Source organism: Pinus tabuliformis, chromosome 7 (genome assembly GCF_031772625.1).
Source record: "Pinus tabuliformis cultivar Carrire ecotype Pingquan chromosome 7, CPIR1, whole genome shotgun sequence".
NCBI lineage: Eukaryota > Viridiplantae > Streptophyta > Pinopsida > Pinales > Pinaceae > Pinus > Pinus tabuliformis.
In genome coordinates this window covers 846,605,600-846,626,145 of record NC_142293.1, presented here as the reverse complement: position 1 = coordinate 846,626,145, position 20,546 = coordinate 846,605,600, and the positions used below count along the sequence as shown (strand labels likewise).

Below are 20,546 nucleotides of genomic sequence, written 5' to 3'. Positions count from 1 at the left end.
CTACTGGTTATTCCCCGTACGAACTTGTGTTTGGTAAGGAACCTATTTTCCCTATGTAATTTGAGATAAAGACTCTCAAAATAGCCCAGGAAGTGGGACTGGATTTGACGAAGGCCCAAATGAAATGACTTCAGCAATTAAATGAATTGGATGAAATATGACTACTTTCTCTATAGCATACAATGATTATTCAACAATAAAGGGCTAAGTGGCACGACAATCTTATTAAGAAGAAAATGTTTCAGAAAGGAGACTGGGCACTCCTCTATGATTCTAGGTTTCAAGACTTCACAAGCAAATTGTAGACAAGGTGGCTTGGCCCGTATGAGATTCATGAGGTACAAAACAATGGAACCATAACTCTGATTACCATTGATGGGTTTGTCCCTCCTTTTTTGGTGAACGGACATCGGTTACGACTTTATCACAAGCCACTCACCAAAGAGTCTTTTTTCCAACAAGTACGCAATGATCCCACTATGCAAATTTTAGCTGCAGGGAGTGATGACCCGACAACTTTACTTTCATGAAAATTGTTCCTTTTCAATTGTAAATAATGTATATATTTTCTACAAACATAGCTTATTAATTTTTCCATCTTCTTTTTTTACTTGCATGATTGAATAGAGTAAACATCGCTGTGTGAATGAGTTGAATCTTTTTAAGAAACAATGATGTTTAAAAATTTGTTGTTCCTTTCCAATGGAACAACAACTATTTATTCATCTCTTTTATCACTGTTTTGTTGTCGTTGTTCTCTTTGGAGTGAACAATTGTTGTTATATTTTTGGGACATCTGTTGTTCTCTTCCAAGAATAGTTTCTATTAAAAGAACAGTTTCTGTTAAAAGAACAGTTTCTATTCCATAAAGTGAGTTAGTGTTGTTCCATCAAATGAACAACCACTGTTCTGTATAGTAGCTAGTTGTTGTTCCATCCTCAAATGAACATTTTCTATTCTATTCCCAATTGAACATTTGTTGTTCCATTCCAAACTGAACATTAGTTATTCCTCTCTTGATAGAACATTTGTTGTTCCGTTCTCAATTGAACATTTGTTGTTCCATTCCTGATTGAACATTTCCTTATCCATTCCCGATTGCACATTTACTGTTCTTTTCTGATAAACCGCTTGTTGGTCCATCTATACAGTCATCTGTTTGGCTAGAAATTTGCATCGAAATCTCTTTAAAAAGAATTCATATTGGTTACATTATGATTTCTTTTAACCGTTTGTTGATTACCTTTATTTTAATCTGGCATGGTTCATCTATTAAATGACTTGTTGTATGTCTTTCCTTTGGATATATTCTCAATTTGATTCACCACCAATATCAACATCTTGTTGGTTCTCTCTTTTACACTTTCAAATGGCAGTTCCTTTTGACACAATGCAAGGAAAGCAAGCATATCTTTTGTAGGCATTATTTTACTTCTTACACCATCCCTAACTCTTAAGGAGTTAGTGAACCTCCCTCAACTTATAACGTAAAATTGGAAATAGGATAAATTTTTCTTAAAGAGGATAGGAGGTCTCATTATGAGCTGACCTACCATGATCATAAAGAATTAACACAAGTGACATTTCCATTTTGGCTACCAGTAATGGCCTTTTATACATTATATATGTCTAAGGATAGGAGGTCTCATCAAGGGCCGACCTGTTCACTTTGTTCTGCCCTAGTGAATGGAATTTTGGTTATCTGGTTACCATGCCAGCACAGTGGTCTCTTTGCAAAAATATGTAAATAATAATGATAAAAAAAATTGATAAGTTGAGGATACTGGCTCATTTTTGGGTTTAGGCAGTAACTCTGTCAAGGCTATAGACGCCTGCTGGCAGCAGTGGCTCTGCCCGTGGTATTGCAATAGTATTCTATATTGCCAATTCTTTAGTATGCTAAAACATCCTATTCAATTAATCCAAAAGGAGAAACTACCATTGAATAATGTTTATATTTCTAAAAACTAACATAACCATTGAAATTCCATTGAATGAATCACTTCAGCATTGTCCAATCAGTTGACACCAACAATCATTATTCTTTTCATACCGTGTCAGATTTCGCTTTACCAATCACAAAAAGGTAAATCAATTCTCATAATGAGTATTTATATTCTTTACTATTTTTCAATCATCTCTAACCACTCGTACGTCTGTTAATTATTTTGCTTCACTCCACCCATCGGACTTGTCTACTAACTTCATGCCATATTAATGATGTTATGTGTACTTCTTATTTTCTCGTACTCCGAGGATGAGGATGCCCTTTTCTTATTGGAGGGGGAAGGTTATGCACTATGATGATTTGACAAGATATAATTACCCAACTCTACCATGACTTGCTGATTTGACTGATTAATTAGTATTGAATTTATAAAAATATTTTTCCGATTGACCGACCATTATTATTGCATTCATATAGAATCTATTTTTGATCTAAACTCTTGCATGCGAATTATTCGTTTCTGTTATTGCATGCAGAGTAGTGAAATTATTACAGGAGCACAACAAGCATGGGGGAAAATGCGATTCGCAACGTGCCCACACTATTGCAATTAACAGAACAGGCTCAAGCAATTCTTGAACGTGCTAGGTGGATACAGTACCTGGTCAAGTTGCAGGGATTTCAAAGTGATGTTGCATTGGAATTTCTGCAAAACTTACAGAATGGACACACAACCATAAAAGGAAGAGCTATAGCAGTCTCCGAAGCGGTCATAGCTAAAGTCTCGGGAATTTTGACATAAGGCATAAAGTGGACTCAAAAGCAAGTACAATTGCATGAAGCTGTTGAAATATTCAAAGAGTTGGGTGAAGAATTAATATGCAAGGGCAAGGGCATTCAACTTGCGTCTTTGAAGGAACCATGGTGAGAATTGGCAACAATTGTTCAAAAATATATCACTTGCAATTGCTGACAGGACATGGTACAGTCTAGACACCTTAAGTTGTTAGAAATACTTAGGAAGAAGATTGTAGTTAATTTTCCATTCTTTTTAAACTCTTTATTGCATGATGTTGCTAGTCAGGTCAGGAAAGCTAATAACCGACATGCTACAAACAACCATCATGGTCTAATTAAGCTCATCATCACTCAAGAACTAGCCCAATTGCAATTAACCTGGGACAATTTTGTAAACCTTGTTGTACCCTCATTAGAAGAAAATCCAAGAAATGCACAGGTAGGGGCAGTTATTGACCAAATTGTAGAGAATGTTGATGAACCAAATAATGAACAACAAACTTTAGAGGTAACAATCTCAGGGAGGGCATGAAAAAGGAAAATCTTTGCTTTAGCCTCTGACCCTGCAAAACGAAGACATTCTAAGAGGATAAGTTCACAACATAATATTACATAATTAGCAGAGGAAGCATGACCATCTCATAGACCCCCTACAAGTCCACAAAATATTTTTCCACGAGGTGATGAAGAAGACATGGACCGTGTTGGAAATAATACTGAGAGGGGGGGGGGGGGGTGAATCAGTATTATCTAATCAATTGAACTTTTTCATTTCCATACTTCAGAATCATATACGCTACTTCAGTTATGTATACCCGCGTATATACGCGATTGTGTCTATTGCAACTAGCGTATAACCATTAAACTCATGATTCAGTTATGTGATATTCAATGGATGCATCAGAACATTATTAGCCATATTAACAGTCAACAGTAGCAGTAAAACAGATAGATCAACACACATAAGCAACACACATGAACACCATGATATAAGGTGGAAACCCAATGTGGGTGAAAACCACCTGCTGCAATTCGTTTCTATCTTCCTTTATTAATAAATTTCTTTTACAATGTACTGGTGCAGTCCTTTACCAGCACGTAGGCTACAACCTGCAGAAGGCTACAACCTTCTCTCGTTCTCCAGACTCTCCTGGAAGGGAGCTCCAACCCCCTTTGCTCTTGTACTAGCTAAGATACTAGTACGTAGGCGCCGGCCTACAATCTTCTCTCCTCCAGGTACCACGTTTCATACATTTTCAGACTGGATACTCCTGAAGCACAACACATAATCTGAAAGGCCACGTTTCATCCAATTTTCATACTGGACCCATAACTATCATTGAAGCTCAAAACAATCACTACTAGCATCATCAATTTCTGAATCACTGAAACACTGAAACCCTGTCAACAACACAGTCACCAGAACACAGAGCAGACACAGAACTCTACAAAATCACTCAGACCCAACTGCAACTTCAAACATCAAACTTCAAAGTGTATACGATATTACAATGAATCAAACCCGCGTACATACGTGCTTTTTCCAAGGCCAACCCGCGTACAGATCTAAAAATATTTTCTTATAACTTTGCAGCAGTACCAGACATCAGTCATACTCATAACATTTATAGAACATTACATGCGTTAGTATGCAGATCTAGAATAAGCATAATCAACCATATAAGGATAGTCCATTTCAAACCATTTGATCCCGATCTCTCCTTAGATCTTGTTCTCCATCAACCGGTGAGATCCCTCCTTAGCTTAGATCAAGCAATGCACCATCAACCCATAACCTGCATACTGGATCTCATACTTCTTCAGATATTCAAGACTTTTTCAATGCATTTGCCTAATGATCTTCTTCTCCTTTTATAGTCTTAGGCCTTGCTCAATACCACGGTCCAAAACCATAATAAATCAATACCATGGGCCCAATACTTGGGATCAACACTTTTGACGAGACACCATGGTCCAAAACCATAGGTTCAAATACCGAGGACTAACTACCACGGACCAAAAGTAAGTTCTCCAACATATACACGCTTTTCCTTGCATGAAAGTGCGTGTATACATATACGCTCCTTTGTAATGTCTATCCAACGTGTATACGCGGCTTGGTCACAATGAACCTGCGTATATGTATTTTCTCTTCATACTTGTAGTCTGATCATCAATTCCTTGCTGCTGACCTTCTGCACTATTATTTTCCATCTGTGTGATTTTCCATCAAGGACAACACTTGTCTCATAATGCCAACAATCTCCCCCTTTGGACTTGATGGCAAAGCTAACTTGTCACACTTAGAACTTGATCTTCTTATTCCTTTGAGTTGTCCTGTATCCCATGCATTTAGTCACATCTGTAGATTCATCTAGTTATATGTAAGTGAGATGTTCTTCTATGAGAGGGTTGCCATCAAGTACAACACATGCATCATAATGCCAACAATCTCCCCCTTTGGACTTGATGGCAACAACACCAAATCACTCTCCCCCTTTGACATCAAGGGCAAAGGGCGGACCAAGATATTCTCTTTCCTTGATAATCATTCCGCTGTCCATACTCCCCCTGAGTACCTGCTGAAATCTCTGAATGAGCTCCCCCTTTGTATATGCCAAGGTGTACCAATCTGTCCATGCTCCCCTTGAGTACATGCTGAAGTCTCTGCTCTGCTGAAGTGTGCTGTTCATGCTCCTCCTGATTATAAGCAAGGTCTGCAAAAAGATGTCTTACAAGAAGAACATGACTCTATCATGAATGACCTTCCTATTACATACATCCATCATCCAACCAAGTGGGGATACATCAGAAATTTACATATGACAACCAAATTCATTACATGTTCATCCCATGCATAGTGGGGAAACCAATATAGGCCGTTACATGACCTTGACACCATAAAAGAGATACATGACATAGAGACGAAATATCTAGAGCAAGACTTATGAAAGTCACCAATAACTGATAGCAGTAGCATATATCAAACTCTTTTCAGATCAACAACCATGTTCTCCTTCTGTTCTCCTTCTGCACATGTTCTAACCAAAACAGCTTGTGTACACGAACCAAGAGCTTCTAAGGTAATGCCAAAAATGCATTATTAGAAGTTAATCTGCTCCACCTGAACCTGTGCCAGATGGTCTCTGTTAGACCCATATCAGGCTCTTCTCATCCAGAGTCTGGCCCACTGATTTTATTCAAACCATCATATACACGACTGTATCCACAGAAACTAGCGTATATACGCGGATACTCCTTATGAAACTCGCGTACAGCAAATTCCAGATCAGCAACCTGTAAATGTCCTATGACAGGGTATGTTTGGGAATATCTGCATCAATCAACATATGTAAGTATCGACCTATCAACATATAGGTAAGAACTCATGATCGTCATGTCTCCAACAATGCAACTTCATGTATCCAGCACTCTGTATCTAGAGCTCTTGATATCATCAACAACAACAATCCTCATCCATATGAGCACCAAGAATTATAGAAAAACCTGCATCATAACTGTATTATATGATCTTTATGCATATGATGACAACAACATATGAATGACTCATCATCAAGTAAAGAAGATGTGAATTCAAGCTATGCACTTCTCCTTATCCTTATGAAGATCGCCATGTAAGCACCATATGTGCATCATCAAAGAATCAACCATAAATCTGATCTAAACATCTACTATGTAACCCCAAGAATCATATGAGATTTTATCATGGACAACTCATAACCAAGTCATAGCAAGATATAGCATTTAGCCATATAAGCATCATCACTAAGGAATATTAACCATAATGCCAACAATGCATTATTAAAGGCATATGCTCCCCCTCAACCTGTGCCATCTGTTTACTGTTAGATCTGATCATGCATATATCAACAATAAGCATCAAGACATCATCATCATCAAGTTAGGATCAAAATACTTCTAAACATCTTACAAGAATCAAGACATTTCCACTCATCCTCAGCAGACTGTAACTATTAACCAATAGAGCAAATAATGGACTGAATCATATTAGATCCTTTTTCTGAGCCTGTCCCCACTGCTTTTCCTCAGACTGACATATACGCGACTTTGCAGTGTCTAACTCGCGTATATACGCGACTTCCCTTTAAGAAACTTGCGTATGAGATTCAGGACACTGAAGTTTTACACTTTCAGCTCCCCCTGAGTCTGTTATGTCTGTGCTGTGCTGTGTCTCAGTACATTGTGCTGTGCCACATCTTTCTGACTGTACTTCCTTCTTCTTCCATATCTTCAAGTGTGATGATGTTTTCTCCTTTTGGTGTGATGTCCGTCCTTTGTTCCTGCATTCCTTTGCTATATGTCCAAGCTTGTTACATGCATAACATCTTACATGTTTCATATTCCTCCTGTAGCAATCAACAACTTTGTGACCAAACATATTGCAAGAAAAACAATATCCATTAAAGTACCTGGAATGTGATGACCTTTCTGTGTGATGATCTTGAACCATTCTTCTTCTACATCTAGCTGCAACATGTCCAAGATTATGACATTCATAACATTCAATATTATTCATCTGAGTAAATGGCCGACTATTACTTCCATAGTTAGGAGTAAAATATTTTCTTTGAAGAATCTCTTTCCTGTATTGTTGATGGGGTTGACCTTTCATCTCTCTTATCTCCTTGTTGATCATTTTAGATTTCTCTTTAGAGTTCCTTGCCTCACCTTGTGAACTAGATTCACCTTCAACAGATTCATGAAAACCAAGACCAGTCTTGATAGCAGGAGACCTTTGACTACTAAGAATATCATCCAAGGCTTTAGTACTATCTTGAAATCGCAACAGTTTATCCTTTTCTTCTAATTTACCTTTCAAGATATTTACCTCAATCTGAAGTTGTTCTTCCTTTTCCAGACATTGTTTCTTCACGTTTTCTTCAGCATTTCTTTCCTCTTCCATTTATTGCCTTAGTTTGAGAATCTTCTTTTCTTGTTCTTCATTCACATCCTGCTGCATTTGATGAATTCTGAAGGCACATTCCAGCTGAGATTTTAAGCTGATAACTTCATTTTCCTGTTTTTCAATAGCTTGGAGTAGATCTTTATTCTGCTTCTTTGTTTCTTCAAGTTCTTCCTTTAGCGAGAGGGTCGTAGCTTCAAGACTTTCATAATAACTGGATCGATCTCTGAGCTCCTTGATTGTTGTGTTCTTTTCAATGAATTCATTTCTTAGAGATGTTACTTCATCCTGCAACTTTTGATATTTGTCCTTGAATAACTCTCGTTGAGTCTTTAGTCTAGTAGCAGCTTCTTTATAGGCACCATCCTTTATGTTCAAAAGTTTTTCTTGAGTTCTAATTTTGTTTTTCAGACTTTTAAATTCTGCCTCTATTTGATATCTTTCTTGTTCACCCATAAGATAAAATTCAGTTGTTTTGCTATCACTTTCATCTTTTCCAAATGGATAGATAGCTGGAGCATCAGAGGATATCAAATTCATACCTGATAGTTCATCTTCATTCTAAAATGATTCTGATTCTGATTCTGAATCTAAAGAGCTTCTTACACCTAATCCCCAATTAATTCTCCCACTGTCATAGTTCTTTTGAGATGTCTTCTTCTGCTTATGTGCTTTCTTCTTAAGCTTCTTTCCCATTGTTCCACGGATCTCCTTTAAGCGATCAAGCTTCTACCAAAGGACCTGCTCTGATACCAATTGTTGGAAATAACACTGAGAGGGGGGGTGAATCAGTATTATCTAATCAATTGAACTTTTTCATTTCCATACTTCAGAATCATATACGCTACTTCAGTTAAGTATACCGCGTATATACGCGACTGTGTCTATTGCAGCTAGCGTATAACCATTAAACTCATGATTCAATTATGTGATCTTCAATGGATGCATTAGAACATTATTAGCCATATTAACAGTCAACAGTAGCAGTAAAACAGATAGATCAACACACATAAGCAACACACATGAACACCATGATATAAGGTGGAAACCCAATGTGGGTGAAAACCACCTGCTGCAATTCGTTTCTATCTTCCTTTATTAAGAAACTTATTTTACAATGTACTGGTGCAGTACTTTACCAGCACGCAGGCTACAACCTGTAGAAGGCTACAACCTTCTCTCGTTCTCCATACTCTCTTGGAAGGGATCTCCAACCCCCTTTGCTCTTGTACTAGCTAAGATACTAGTACGTAGGCGCCGGCCTACAATCCTCTCTCCTCCATGTACCACGTTTCATACATTTTCAGACTGGATACTCCTGAAGCACAACACATAATCTGAAAGGCCACGTTTCATCCAATTTTCATACTGGACCCATAACTATCATTGAAGCTCAAGACAATCACTACTAGCATCATCAATTTCTGAATCACTGAAACACTGAAACCCTGTCAACAACACAGTCACCAGAACACAGAGCAGACACAGAACTCTGCAAAATCACTCAGACCCAACTGCAACTTCAAACATCAAACTTCAAAGTGTATACGCTATTACAATGAATCAAACCCACGTACAGATCTAAAAATATTTTCTTATAACTTTGCAGCAGTACCAGACATCAGTCATACTCATAAAATTTATAGAACATTACATGCGTCAGTATGCAGATCTAGAATAAGCATAATCAACCATATAAGGATAGTCCATTTCAAACCATTTGATCCCGATCTCTCCTTAGATCTTGTTCTCCATCAACCGGTGAGATCCCTCCTTAGCTTAGATCAAGCAATGCATCATCAACCCATAACCTGCATACTGGATCTCATACTTCTTCAGATATTCAAGACTTTTTCAATGCATTTGCCTAAAGATCTTCTTCTCCTTTTATAGTCTTAGGCCTTGCTCAATACCACGGTCCAAAACCATAATAAATCAATACCATGGGCCCAATACTTGGGATCAACACTTCTGACGAGACACCATGGTCCAAAACCATAGGTTCAAATACCGAGGACTAACTACCACGGACCAAAAGTAAGTTCTCCAACATATACGCGCTTTTCCTTGCATGAAAGTGCATGTATACGCATACGCGCCTTTGTAACGTCTATCCAGCGTGTATACGCGGCTTGGTCACAATGAACCTGCGTATATGTATTTTCTCTTCACACTTGTAGTCTGATCATCAATTCCTTGCTGCTGACCTTTTGCACTATGATTTGTCATCTGTGTGATTTTCCATCAAGGACAACGCTTGTCTCATAATGCCAACAATCTCCCCCTTTGGAATTGATGGCAAAGCTAACTTGTCACACTTAGAACTTGATCTTCTTATTCCTTTGAGCTATCCTGCATCCCATGCATTTAGTCACATCTGTAGAGTCATCTAGTTATATGTAAGTGAGATGTTCTTCTATGAGAGGGTTGCCATCAAGTACAACACATGCATCATAATGCCAACAACCCGATTTTTGGAAAACTTGGTGGTGCTCTTCAAGTAGGAAAGTCAATATGGACACTCACAAGATTAGGACCACTCCCCTAGCCAGTCTTCCTCTGCTGGTAATTCTGGTCATACATAAGTTTTACTGTCCTCTGGAGATATGGGGGATTCACAAGAATAAGGGAGAGAAATTTCCTCTATAAATGGAAGTCCTGAGTTAGAAACATATGTAGAAAGAAGACCTGAATTGGAATCTCAGTCAGGAGATATTGTTTTATTGGAACATGATTCTAATAATGATATAACCCCTCTTTCTCCTAAAACAAATATGACTGTTTCTTCTCCAATCAAACACCTCACTAAGAAGGAAAGGAAAGAAAATAGTGTGAGGATGAATCTATTGAGCAAAGAGAATAATAAATTGAGAAAAAATATCAAACAACTGAGAAAATGGTTGAAATAAGTAAGCAAGGCTCACAAGAATAAAGTGGAATTGAAAACTATTGGTACTGAAAGCGAAAACCTTCTTCAAACCACTAGAACGCAAACAAAAGATGCCCTTGTAAATTCAATTGGAATTCAAACTAAAATGCATCATACTGAAATCGCCGAAACTTAGACTAAAGACATTTTCACCCGCTCAATGGAGACTCAGACAAGTTTTTCTCTTTTTGTGGATTTTATGGATACTACTATTCAAACTGATTTTCTAGAAAATTCTCAAAGAAACAGTGGCATTTCACAGGGAACAGTCAATACAGTGGAAAAAACTATTCAGACTGAATCAATGGTAACCTATTATAATGCTGCTCAGATTGAAGACACACCCCTATATACTTCTTTGGTAAAGGATGCCACTATCCAAAAGTTGCAGAAAGAACTAGCAAAATCACAGCATACTCTAGCACAATATCAAAGAGAAGTGGTACCCCTGCAAACACATAAGGATTTATTGAATAAGTTTGATGACTTGACTACAACAGTGGATGAGACTTATGCTAGTCTCAAAGCTAAGCAAAAAATAGTAAAATAAGTACAGATTTTGCTTCAGAAAGCTATGGAGCAAATTAAAATTGTTTGCTCCATTTATTCAAATGCTTTGTCTTGTAGGTCACCTGCTACCAATTACATGTTTTTGATTGAGAGGTATTTGCTGTTGAAGGTTAAGGCCATCAGGGCCAGTAAACCAGTCGAATTTAAATCAACCCCAGACTTTATTCAATGTTTCAAGGAGTAGGGTGAAAAGGTGAGGCATTTCCTTTGTGAATTATACTTACACAACTTTTTCCTAGAAGACGGAAGGGATGCTAATCATAGCCCCTTCATCATAGATGTTCAATTTCAAGCCTTCATTTCTTTTTCCTGTAATCAGATTAAGTGGGATAAGGCATATAACATTTTCCAAGAAAGGGAGCATGAAATAAATCTTTGGGTTAAGGGAGAACCTACACAACGCTTACACCTTTTTATACAACATAAATTATTTATGGGGCAACTGAAGGTTGTGGCCTCTTTAGGTCCTCTCCATAAATACACTATAAATCCAGGAGCGAAATATATCCAGGATATTATAGAAGAAGCCCTACTTTCTGCAAAACACAGATGGATAGCTTCCACCAACAACATTAAAAATAGAGAGTCATTCGGTTATAGAAATTTCAAAGTTGCTACTGCTCATTTGGTTAAGTACAACAATCTTATTTTATGCATGGGCCCTACATGGATAGGTTGCCATTATAGAAGCCTCATTATTTGGTATCCACCTAATGGGTATCATTTTGACTATGAATTTCCAGAATGCCAAGAGGGCCAAGCATTTGCAATGCTTAAAATGAAAAATGGTTTTCGGTTATATCAAGAAGAGACCTATCATGCCTACTCCTTAACACAATTGCATGTTAATCATCTTCTTGCATGAGGACATGCAAAAAGGTAAGCAGGGGAGTATGTTGGGTCATAGAAAAGGTATGTTTTTACCCTTACATTACTTGATAAATCGCTTACTTTTATGTATTTGTCTTCATTCTTGGAAAGGATTTGGAAGAAAAGATTGTGAAAGTTAGGTAAAATCAATCATTAATAGATTTCATGTTTTTAGCATGAGAAGACTAACTTTTGCTTGTTTTTATGTGCAGGAAATCAGAATTGGACAATTGTTGTTCAGTCAATAGAACGACAGTGCCAAACTAGGAGAGAAAATTGTTTCTTGGCTACATGGGTTAGTGAAAGATAGGAAAGAAAGTGCTAATTCGGGAAACAGAAATCCAATCATTTAGCCGCAAAATCCTAAGGATCTCTTGATCCTAAAGATTCAATTTCATCCATTAGTTTTCCATTATACTATATGATGCCGAGGGGTGAAAAGGATTAGGACACTTAACCCGTTATTGTATTTTTGCATTAAAGAGAGCATATTTTGACATTACAGTAACTCTATACTTTTATTATTTCAATTAATGGGAAATATAGAGATTCTCTCTTAATCGTGTTTTGAGCTTTATCAGCAGTAACTTCTGGAGGCTTTAGGCCCGGTCGCTAGAAGATTCATTGCTCTTTTGTGTCATAATTATTTCCTTGTTTTTGTAAATATTTATTACTGTTATTTTACAAAATCAAGTTATTCTTTATAGTTACACTTGCATTTGAAATAGATCTTTAAACACTATTACTTTAACATGTTGAATAGGTGAAACTATGTCACATCTGAATGTTTTTCTTTTAATGAATTGCATAGATTAAGTTAGGTGTTACAATTGATTGATGCTCTTTCCGATTTATGCTAAAGGTTGAAGTAGTTACTTGTTGTTCTATTGTTGTAGTATTTCTTTCCATCTACTAGATCAGACAATAGCCCATTAGATATGGTTTCTTTTAGTGCACATGCTTGAAATTCATTTCCTTTGCAAATCAGTTATGATTGGATCTAGATTTATGGTTTGAGTATGTTTTGAGATTTATTCTTTGAATTTTCTTTGATTGAACTTCGAGAATTAAGGATTTGTTAATACATTCTTGCAACGATTTGATGAAGTGTTAGACTCATTTAGTTACGTAACAACCTCTGATCTCTATTGCACAAATAGTGATGACATCCTTGAAATAAACAGACGAATCCCAAGCTGATAATGTAATGTAGGAATTAAGACTGATTTAAATAGTCATCTTAGTGCACCATCATTAGGATCAAAGTATTTTTATCACTTAGAACTAGCCTTTTGTTATTTCCTCCAATTGGGTGGATCAATTAAAGAGCATATTAGATAGTGACATGGAGACCCAGATGGGGTTAGAGGAACAAGGTTTGAACTGTGTGGTCCAACACATATGTTATGCTCGCATACAACAAGGGGCAGATGTAGGATGAAAGACAACGACAACTAGCGTTGGAGGCATCAAAGTTTCAAAAGGAGCGGAAGTTGGTATAAATGTTGGGATGTAATTTGGCTTCACCGTTTTTAGTTTCAGGTTATGGGAGATTGCATCGGTGGTGAGAAAAACTTAGATTATGCACATGCTACCAACCTGTGCATGTTCCTTCGTATGGTGAATTCAGTGTATGCATTTGTAGTTAGTTGGATGGAATTGTTGAGTGTTCCGGTTGGGAAGCCTAGCTGTACAATTTGGGATCCTGAGACAAGAGTCTGTTGGTGTGTTCCCTGTCTCGGGTCTTTGGGTTTCAATGTTTTATCATCACTTGTAGTCTCGGTGTATGTTTTTATAGTCTTATCTCTATACCCCACCCTTTAGGCACTGCAAATTAGGTTAGAACTAGTTAAGGGGAGTATATGCTTTTGAACCCTGGGTGTCATGAGGTGGGGGTGTGGAAATTGGTGGGATATGGTGGTTTTATCTATGTGGGGAGACCCTTATTGGATGTTTGTGGCAATATAGCCCAAGAAGGTGGTAGTTAAACCAAAAAACTGTGTATGTGTCTTAGGAAGTTGCGTGGGTCAAGATCGTGACTTTAAAGTTGGATAATAATAATAATAATTAACACTTTGACTATGGATCTTGGGCACAGATTTTTTTGGAGTAAACCTCAAGCTCAAGCTATAACATGGCTTAATTTTGGTGGTCTACTGCACTTGTAGTGATGCTTAGGTAGTAAGGATGGGCTCGTAGGGGGCTGTGGCCTAGTGACTGACTAGGAGGTTGTGACGATCAGGTGGGAGCAACATATGATGATGGGGGTATAGGGGCATAGTTTGAGGGGGAATTGGCTCATGACTGGGTCCCTTCTTTTGGTCGAGTCAACTAGACACCATCCATGGAGTCATTGGACCTTCAGATGCAGAACACCACTGCAATATTAGAGGGTATGAGGAAACAACGATATGATAACTGTAATCAATTCATTGCATTTATGAATGACCTATAATAGAATCAGTGGAACATCCTTCATTGCTTGGGATCTATTGTCACTCACTGCATCATGAGTTTTCAGTTGTCCCAAGTGCCAGATAATAGTCATTTTTTAAGCCAATTTTCAAGCCATAGAAACTCTTAAAGCTAAAGTGGACCCCCTCCACTAGATAGTGCTTAGAATAAGCTTTCCAAATGTAGGTGGAATTCTAAAAACAAACTCATGGATCAAAAGTTACAGAAGATTGAAGATGCCCTTTCAAAGAAAGAAAAAAAAGGAAAAATGGCTAAGGGTTAGGCTCATCGCAAATCGCAGTCGGGGCTTTTCTGAAACAACAACAGGGGAAGGCAGCGAAATCTGTGATCAACTGATATCGTAAATCATAAATCAGTGGGTCCCAAGGCATGGCACATTGGCATATTGGCAGTCAAAGGCCCATGGCACGTAGCCTATCAGGGATTCACGATGTAGAGGGTCGATATCACATATCAGCGATCATAGGTGCAAAAGGGCGCACACAAACATAGGGTCACGAACATCGCTGAATGTTGATATCAAAATATCGTCAAACGTCGATATCATTAAAATCACTGAAAATTGGGCTTTTAGTTTTAAAGCGCTGGGAGGGGTCGAAAACCATTTAACAAAGGATTACAACAAAAAAATAAAGGCTAGTTGGGCCCTTTTCTGTCTCCCCGAGGGGGGCACGTGGCGAAAAACCATTGGTCCCTATGAATCCACATGGTAGCTAACATCATCATAATGTGGTAGTACGGGGATGACGTAGCAGTATGGAGGACACGTGGCATGCTAATCTGGCATTTTCAAGGTCCTAAGGGGGCATTTCTAGGTGACATGTGTCACCTCTCACAAAGAGACACATGGTAGTGATGACATCAGCCATCACAAATCAGAAATCAGTGATCGCACAAAGCAAAGGTCCCTCCTCTGTTGAAGTCCCTTCTGACCTACGATTGCGATATGCGAGAACTGTCCTGGAGGCGATATTTTATACAATAGATTTAAAGGGTTGTTGGGTCCATCCCTTTTCAAAGACCACATGTTGATTAAACACCTCCCATCTCTAGATGACCTAGATTGACTCTGCCTAGATCGACGATTCCCAGGCCTTTATGGCCCCCACCACCATGTTTCCCTTTATTGGCGGGGGGGGGGGTCCAAAAAAGCAATTTCTCTGCTAGGCCCTGACACTATGTTTCCCTCTCATATTATTTCGCACCCGCCACCTCACTTACCACTTATCACTCATGCCCCCCCCGAAAGCAACTCATCCTCACACTCTCTCATGTATTGTGATTGCGATACCCTAGGTGGGCTAAATCCTACAGAGTGATGATCGTAAGCGTCAAGGAGAGATACCAAAGGCGAAGTGTTATAAATCGTTGGTATGTGATATTACAAGTAACAAAGGAAAAAGGCCCTCGAAGGGAAGTCTAATGGCCTTAGCACCTAAGGACTAAGCACCTGGTCATAACCTCCATTCACATGAAGTAAAAGAGGCTAAAGTGGATCTGGAGGCCCTGTCCTGTAAAGGATTTTAATTGAGAAATCCTTATATGAGAACTCTACGTCGAGGTAGTGCAAAACATTAAAGGCATAGTGGGTTGGAAACTGTGGCATTTAATAACGAAGATGGAACATTCAAACCCAACATGGGCTGATCTAGAAAGGCACTTTGTGACACAAAACCAGGGTCGACGTTGACAGAAGTAAACAAGGACTTAATAGCTCGGGAGGACTTGATTATCTAGCATGGTGCCCCCATACAAAGGGAAGATGAAGTACCGCCTAGGGGTCCTCTACTTCAGTACTGCGACATGAAACAAATAGTTCCCAATCCCAGCTTTGAAGGATTAATGGTTCAAGCAATAAAGGCAGAAGCGACAGGAGTCAACTAAGTAACAAAGGAGGTGAGACCATGAGAAAAATTCAACCTGAAGCAACGACAATCACAGGGATGGCCACCTAGATATTTTGTTAACATTCTTATATGATTTTTGACTTGTTTTGTCACCCTGTAATGTGCTGCCATTAAATGAGGCAATTAATATTTTGTAATGTTTTTGGGCTACAGAGCCATCCCTAGCCGAGACAACTAGTCAGCCTGACAGCTCAGACTAAGCTGAAGATATTTTGTTGTAATGAATGTTCAACACTCCCCTCTCCATATAAATAGGGGAAAGCAACACTTTACAAAGGTTCAAAAATCCTAAAGAAACACTATATGTTATTTTCAGACTGTATGACTTTATAATACAAATATTTCAGAATATCAAGGAAATGGTGGTGATTCCCTCGTCGAGTATTACAATATGTTATCCCTCTGTTAAAACCCATTATGTTCATGTTTCTTCTGTGAATTCATGCAACCATAGCTGCTAGAAATATTTCATACTTCCTCACACATCCATTTGTATTGACTTATTAATGCATGTTCCTGTATGGATTATTGAGATTATATCTTTAAAATTACGCTACATGAATCATAGCATTCAGTCTCTCCTTGGTCCATTATATCTACCCGTAACTCAAATAAGTGTAGAAATTCTTAATGCTTGATGCTCTATGTGTTAAATGTAGAATTCTTGATGCTTTAAGCTCTATGTGATGAGTTGCTCTTTCTTCTTATCCTCTCTCATTGCTCTAAAAAATCTTATTAAACTGTAAGTCCTTGAACTACTCGGCCTCCACTATTTTATGCACATATTTATGTGAACTCCATGTGTGAAGAAGTACCAAAAATACATGACTTATACCTTTGGATGAATGAACCAACCCATTCCTTTTAATATATATATATATATATATATATATATAGATACATATATAGATACATATATATATACATATATACATATATATATATATATATATATATATATATATATATACATATATATAATATATATATATACATACATACATACATACATACATACATACATACATATATATATATATATATATATATATATATGTGATGTCTCCATTTTCTTGAGAATCATTTGAGATACACAAAATCTAGATGTGTCGAGGCACTGGTCTTGTAAGCAATCTGAGGTTGTCTCTGGGAGTGACAACAACGTCAATGATGAGTGAAAGGTGCATTAATGACCACCTAGATCAAGTGGAGGGGCATGTAGCTCACTTGGAGTTTCATATTCATGGGGACTCTCAACCTCCATATGCACTAGGTGCAAGAGATACACCAACTCTCTCTGGCGTTCCATGATTGCTATTGGTTGTATTCTCATTCTCTGTGTTATGAGCCTTATGGTCTTTTTGTTTTTAGTTACTATGTAAATCTTGAGAGTTTGTTCTTGATTTTTACATTGCTCTCCTAGTCAAAAAAATTCAGTCGAAATAAGACTAAGAGAGTAAGAATTTTCATATTTATTCATTATAAAAATTTTAAAATCTAATAAAATAATTTTGAACAAAAAAAAATGTTAAATATAAATAATTAATAATAATTTCATCATATTAAATATGTAAATATCATAATCTTTAATATGTAAATATTATTTATATGTGGAAAAGCCATTATTATAGCAACTAATTATGGTCATCTATTAGTTAATTTTTAACTTATATGTTTTACAAATACCCATTGACTCTCATATTGCACCTCTTGTCACGAGAGGCATTTGTAGCTTGGAAATAGAGTATTGCAAGTCAAATGAGGACCTTCTGCACACTGACATCTTCCATGGGTTTTGGTCCATGGGTAGGGTCGTTGGGCAATTTTCTTTTCCTTTGCTTTCTTAAGTCAGGTTATGTATATTGTAATATAAATTAAGTGATTTACTTTTTTTTTAATTATAATTATAATTATAATTATTTAATTTTAAGATTACATTAAATTAGTGTATTAGTTTTTTTTGTGGGACATGGTACTAAATTAGCGTATTAGACTTTTTTTGTTTGTGAGACAAGAGATCTATGTGATTTGACTATAAAGTTTATAAAAACATGGTATACATAATCTATCTCTCTAATTTTAAACTTGTAACTTTATAAGAAAAAACACATACTCTTAACTATTAAAGATATTATTCTTTGTTTAACACTATAACAAGTGGTTTAATTTATTGAAAATTGTTATAATTTATTATTATTTTTAATAATGATGTAAAGTATAAATAAAACCAAGGATATTGTTATTTGTTTGGACACCGTGGCTAGTGGTTTAATTTATTGAGAATTGTTGTAATTTATTATTTTTTTTTAATATTGTTTTGACACCATGGCTATTGGTTTAATTTATTGAAAATTGTAGTAATTTTTTTTTTTTTTTAATATTGATGTAAAGTATAAATAAAACCATCAAGTATGATCTGTTCATGGGCTGGGTGACACTAATTTTAAGTAGCTCGTACGAAAATGATGAAAATGGAGAAATATGGCTGGTTCTGATGCTCTTCATCCTGCATTGTCTCTTGTTGCTGCAACATGCAAATGGAGGTCAAGATATAACTGTGAAGATGGAGATGAAGATGATCCACAAGAAGCAGCTAAGAAGCCGGCATGAGATGATACAAGCACTTTTACGTGTGGACTCCATGCGAATTACAAGGTCCTCCCAATCCATGAATAATACGTCCACTTATCATCACAGGAGACTTGGAACCTTAGGCTTTGAAATGCCAATAGGCTCTGGTGCACTAGAAATGGGAGCTGCTCTTTATTTTGTAAAGGTGAACGTGGGAACCCCTCCTCAGAAGGTTCTCATGGTTCCCGACACAGGCAGCAATCTTGTTTGGGTGAATTGCAATCCCAAAATCCGATCTGCTACCACAAAGCCCCTTCCCACGTTCAAGCCTAGAAAATCCTCATCTTTATCATATGTTCCTTGTAATTCCCTAGATTGCAGGGCCGTTTCTCTAACCCCATCGATAGCATGTTATGGTTCCATGAAGGCTTGCAAGTACAGCCAGGGTTACATGGATGGCACCACCACCAGCGGCCCTTATATCCGGGAAACCATAACCCTGAAGTCCACAGATAACAAAGCTAAGCTGTTTGGGGGAAAGGGTATATTGATGGGATGCGGAATTGAGAACCAGCCTGCGGATTCACCTGTGACCTCAGGAGGCGTGCTGGGATTAGGTCAAGCTTTTACTTCATTTGCTCAATAAACTCTCCCTTTATATGGAGGCAAGTTTTCTTTCTGTTTAAGAAACTTTCTGGATCCCTTCATAGCGAAAAACTCGCTGGTCTTTGGCGATATCCTCCAACAATCTTCAAAGTTTTTAAAGAAGCCCGTTCAGTATACCCCTATTTTGAAAGGAAGGGCACCGGATTATTATGTTGGAGTTGAAGGAATGGTGATTGATGGAAAGAGTCTTCCCATATCCAGCAATGCTTGGAAGATGGATAATAATTCTGGTAATGGTGGGACCATTGTAGACTCTGGGACTTCTCTTACTTTTTTCACAAAATTGGCGTATGATGTAATAATGAATGCCTTTGATGCCGCCATTGCATATCCAGGGTTGCAACACAAGAACTCGCGCAGCTTGATCTGTGCTTCAAGACATCGGGAGTGAAAAAACTGAAATTGCCAAATTTGTCAATCGTTTTTGGCGGGGGGAAAATATTTAGTCCGCCCTCTGACCACCATGTCTTTCAGGTGAAGGAAGGAGTGCGATGCGTAGGGTTCAAACCCATTTCAGATGGGTGGCCAAATATCATTGGGAGTCTTTTGCAGCAAAATTTCTTGTTTCAGTACGATGTCCAGAAATCTCTCCTTGGATTTGCTCCAGCTGACTGTTCAGTTCATAACTGATGGACTATTGTCTACGAGCAGTCATGTTCTTACTGGTACGAAACTCGCAGATCAAAGTACCCTTCAAAGAAATGCTAAATGCAATGCAGAAGTAGTAGGTCAGTTCTGTTTTGGAAAGGCCTGCCATCTTAATTCTTTGCTTAAGAGTTTGAGTAATTATAATATTTAATTTATTCATAGTTATTCGTACTGTAAATAAGTTACAAGTTTGTTTTTAAAATTTTAAACTCAACTTTA

General features: G+C 37.5%; 1 protein-coding gene across 1 annotated transcript; it reads left to right on the top strand.

Annotated features, from left to right (window-relative positions):
- The first annotated feature begins 19,005 nt into the window (after positions 1–19,005).
- LOC149250273 (aspartyl protease family protein 2-like) lies at positions 19,006–20,070 on the top strand. The gene is made up of 2 exons (XM_089453599.1): positions 19,006–19,630; positions 19,724–20,070. The coding sequence occupies exons 1-2, from the start codon at positions 19,006–19,008 to the stop codon at positions 20,068–20,070; spliced, it is 972 nt and encodes a 323-aa protein (XP_089309725.1).
- The last annotated feature ends 476 nt before the right edge of the window (positions 20,071–20,546 follow it).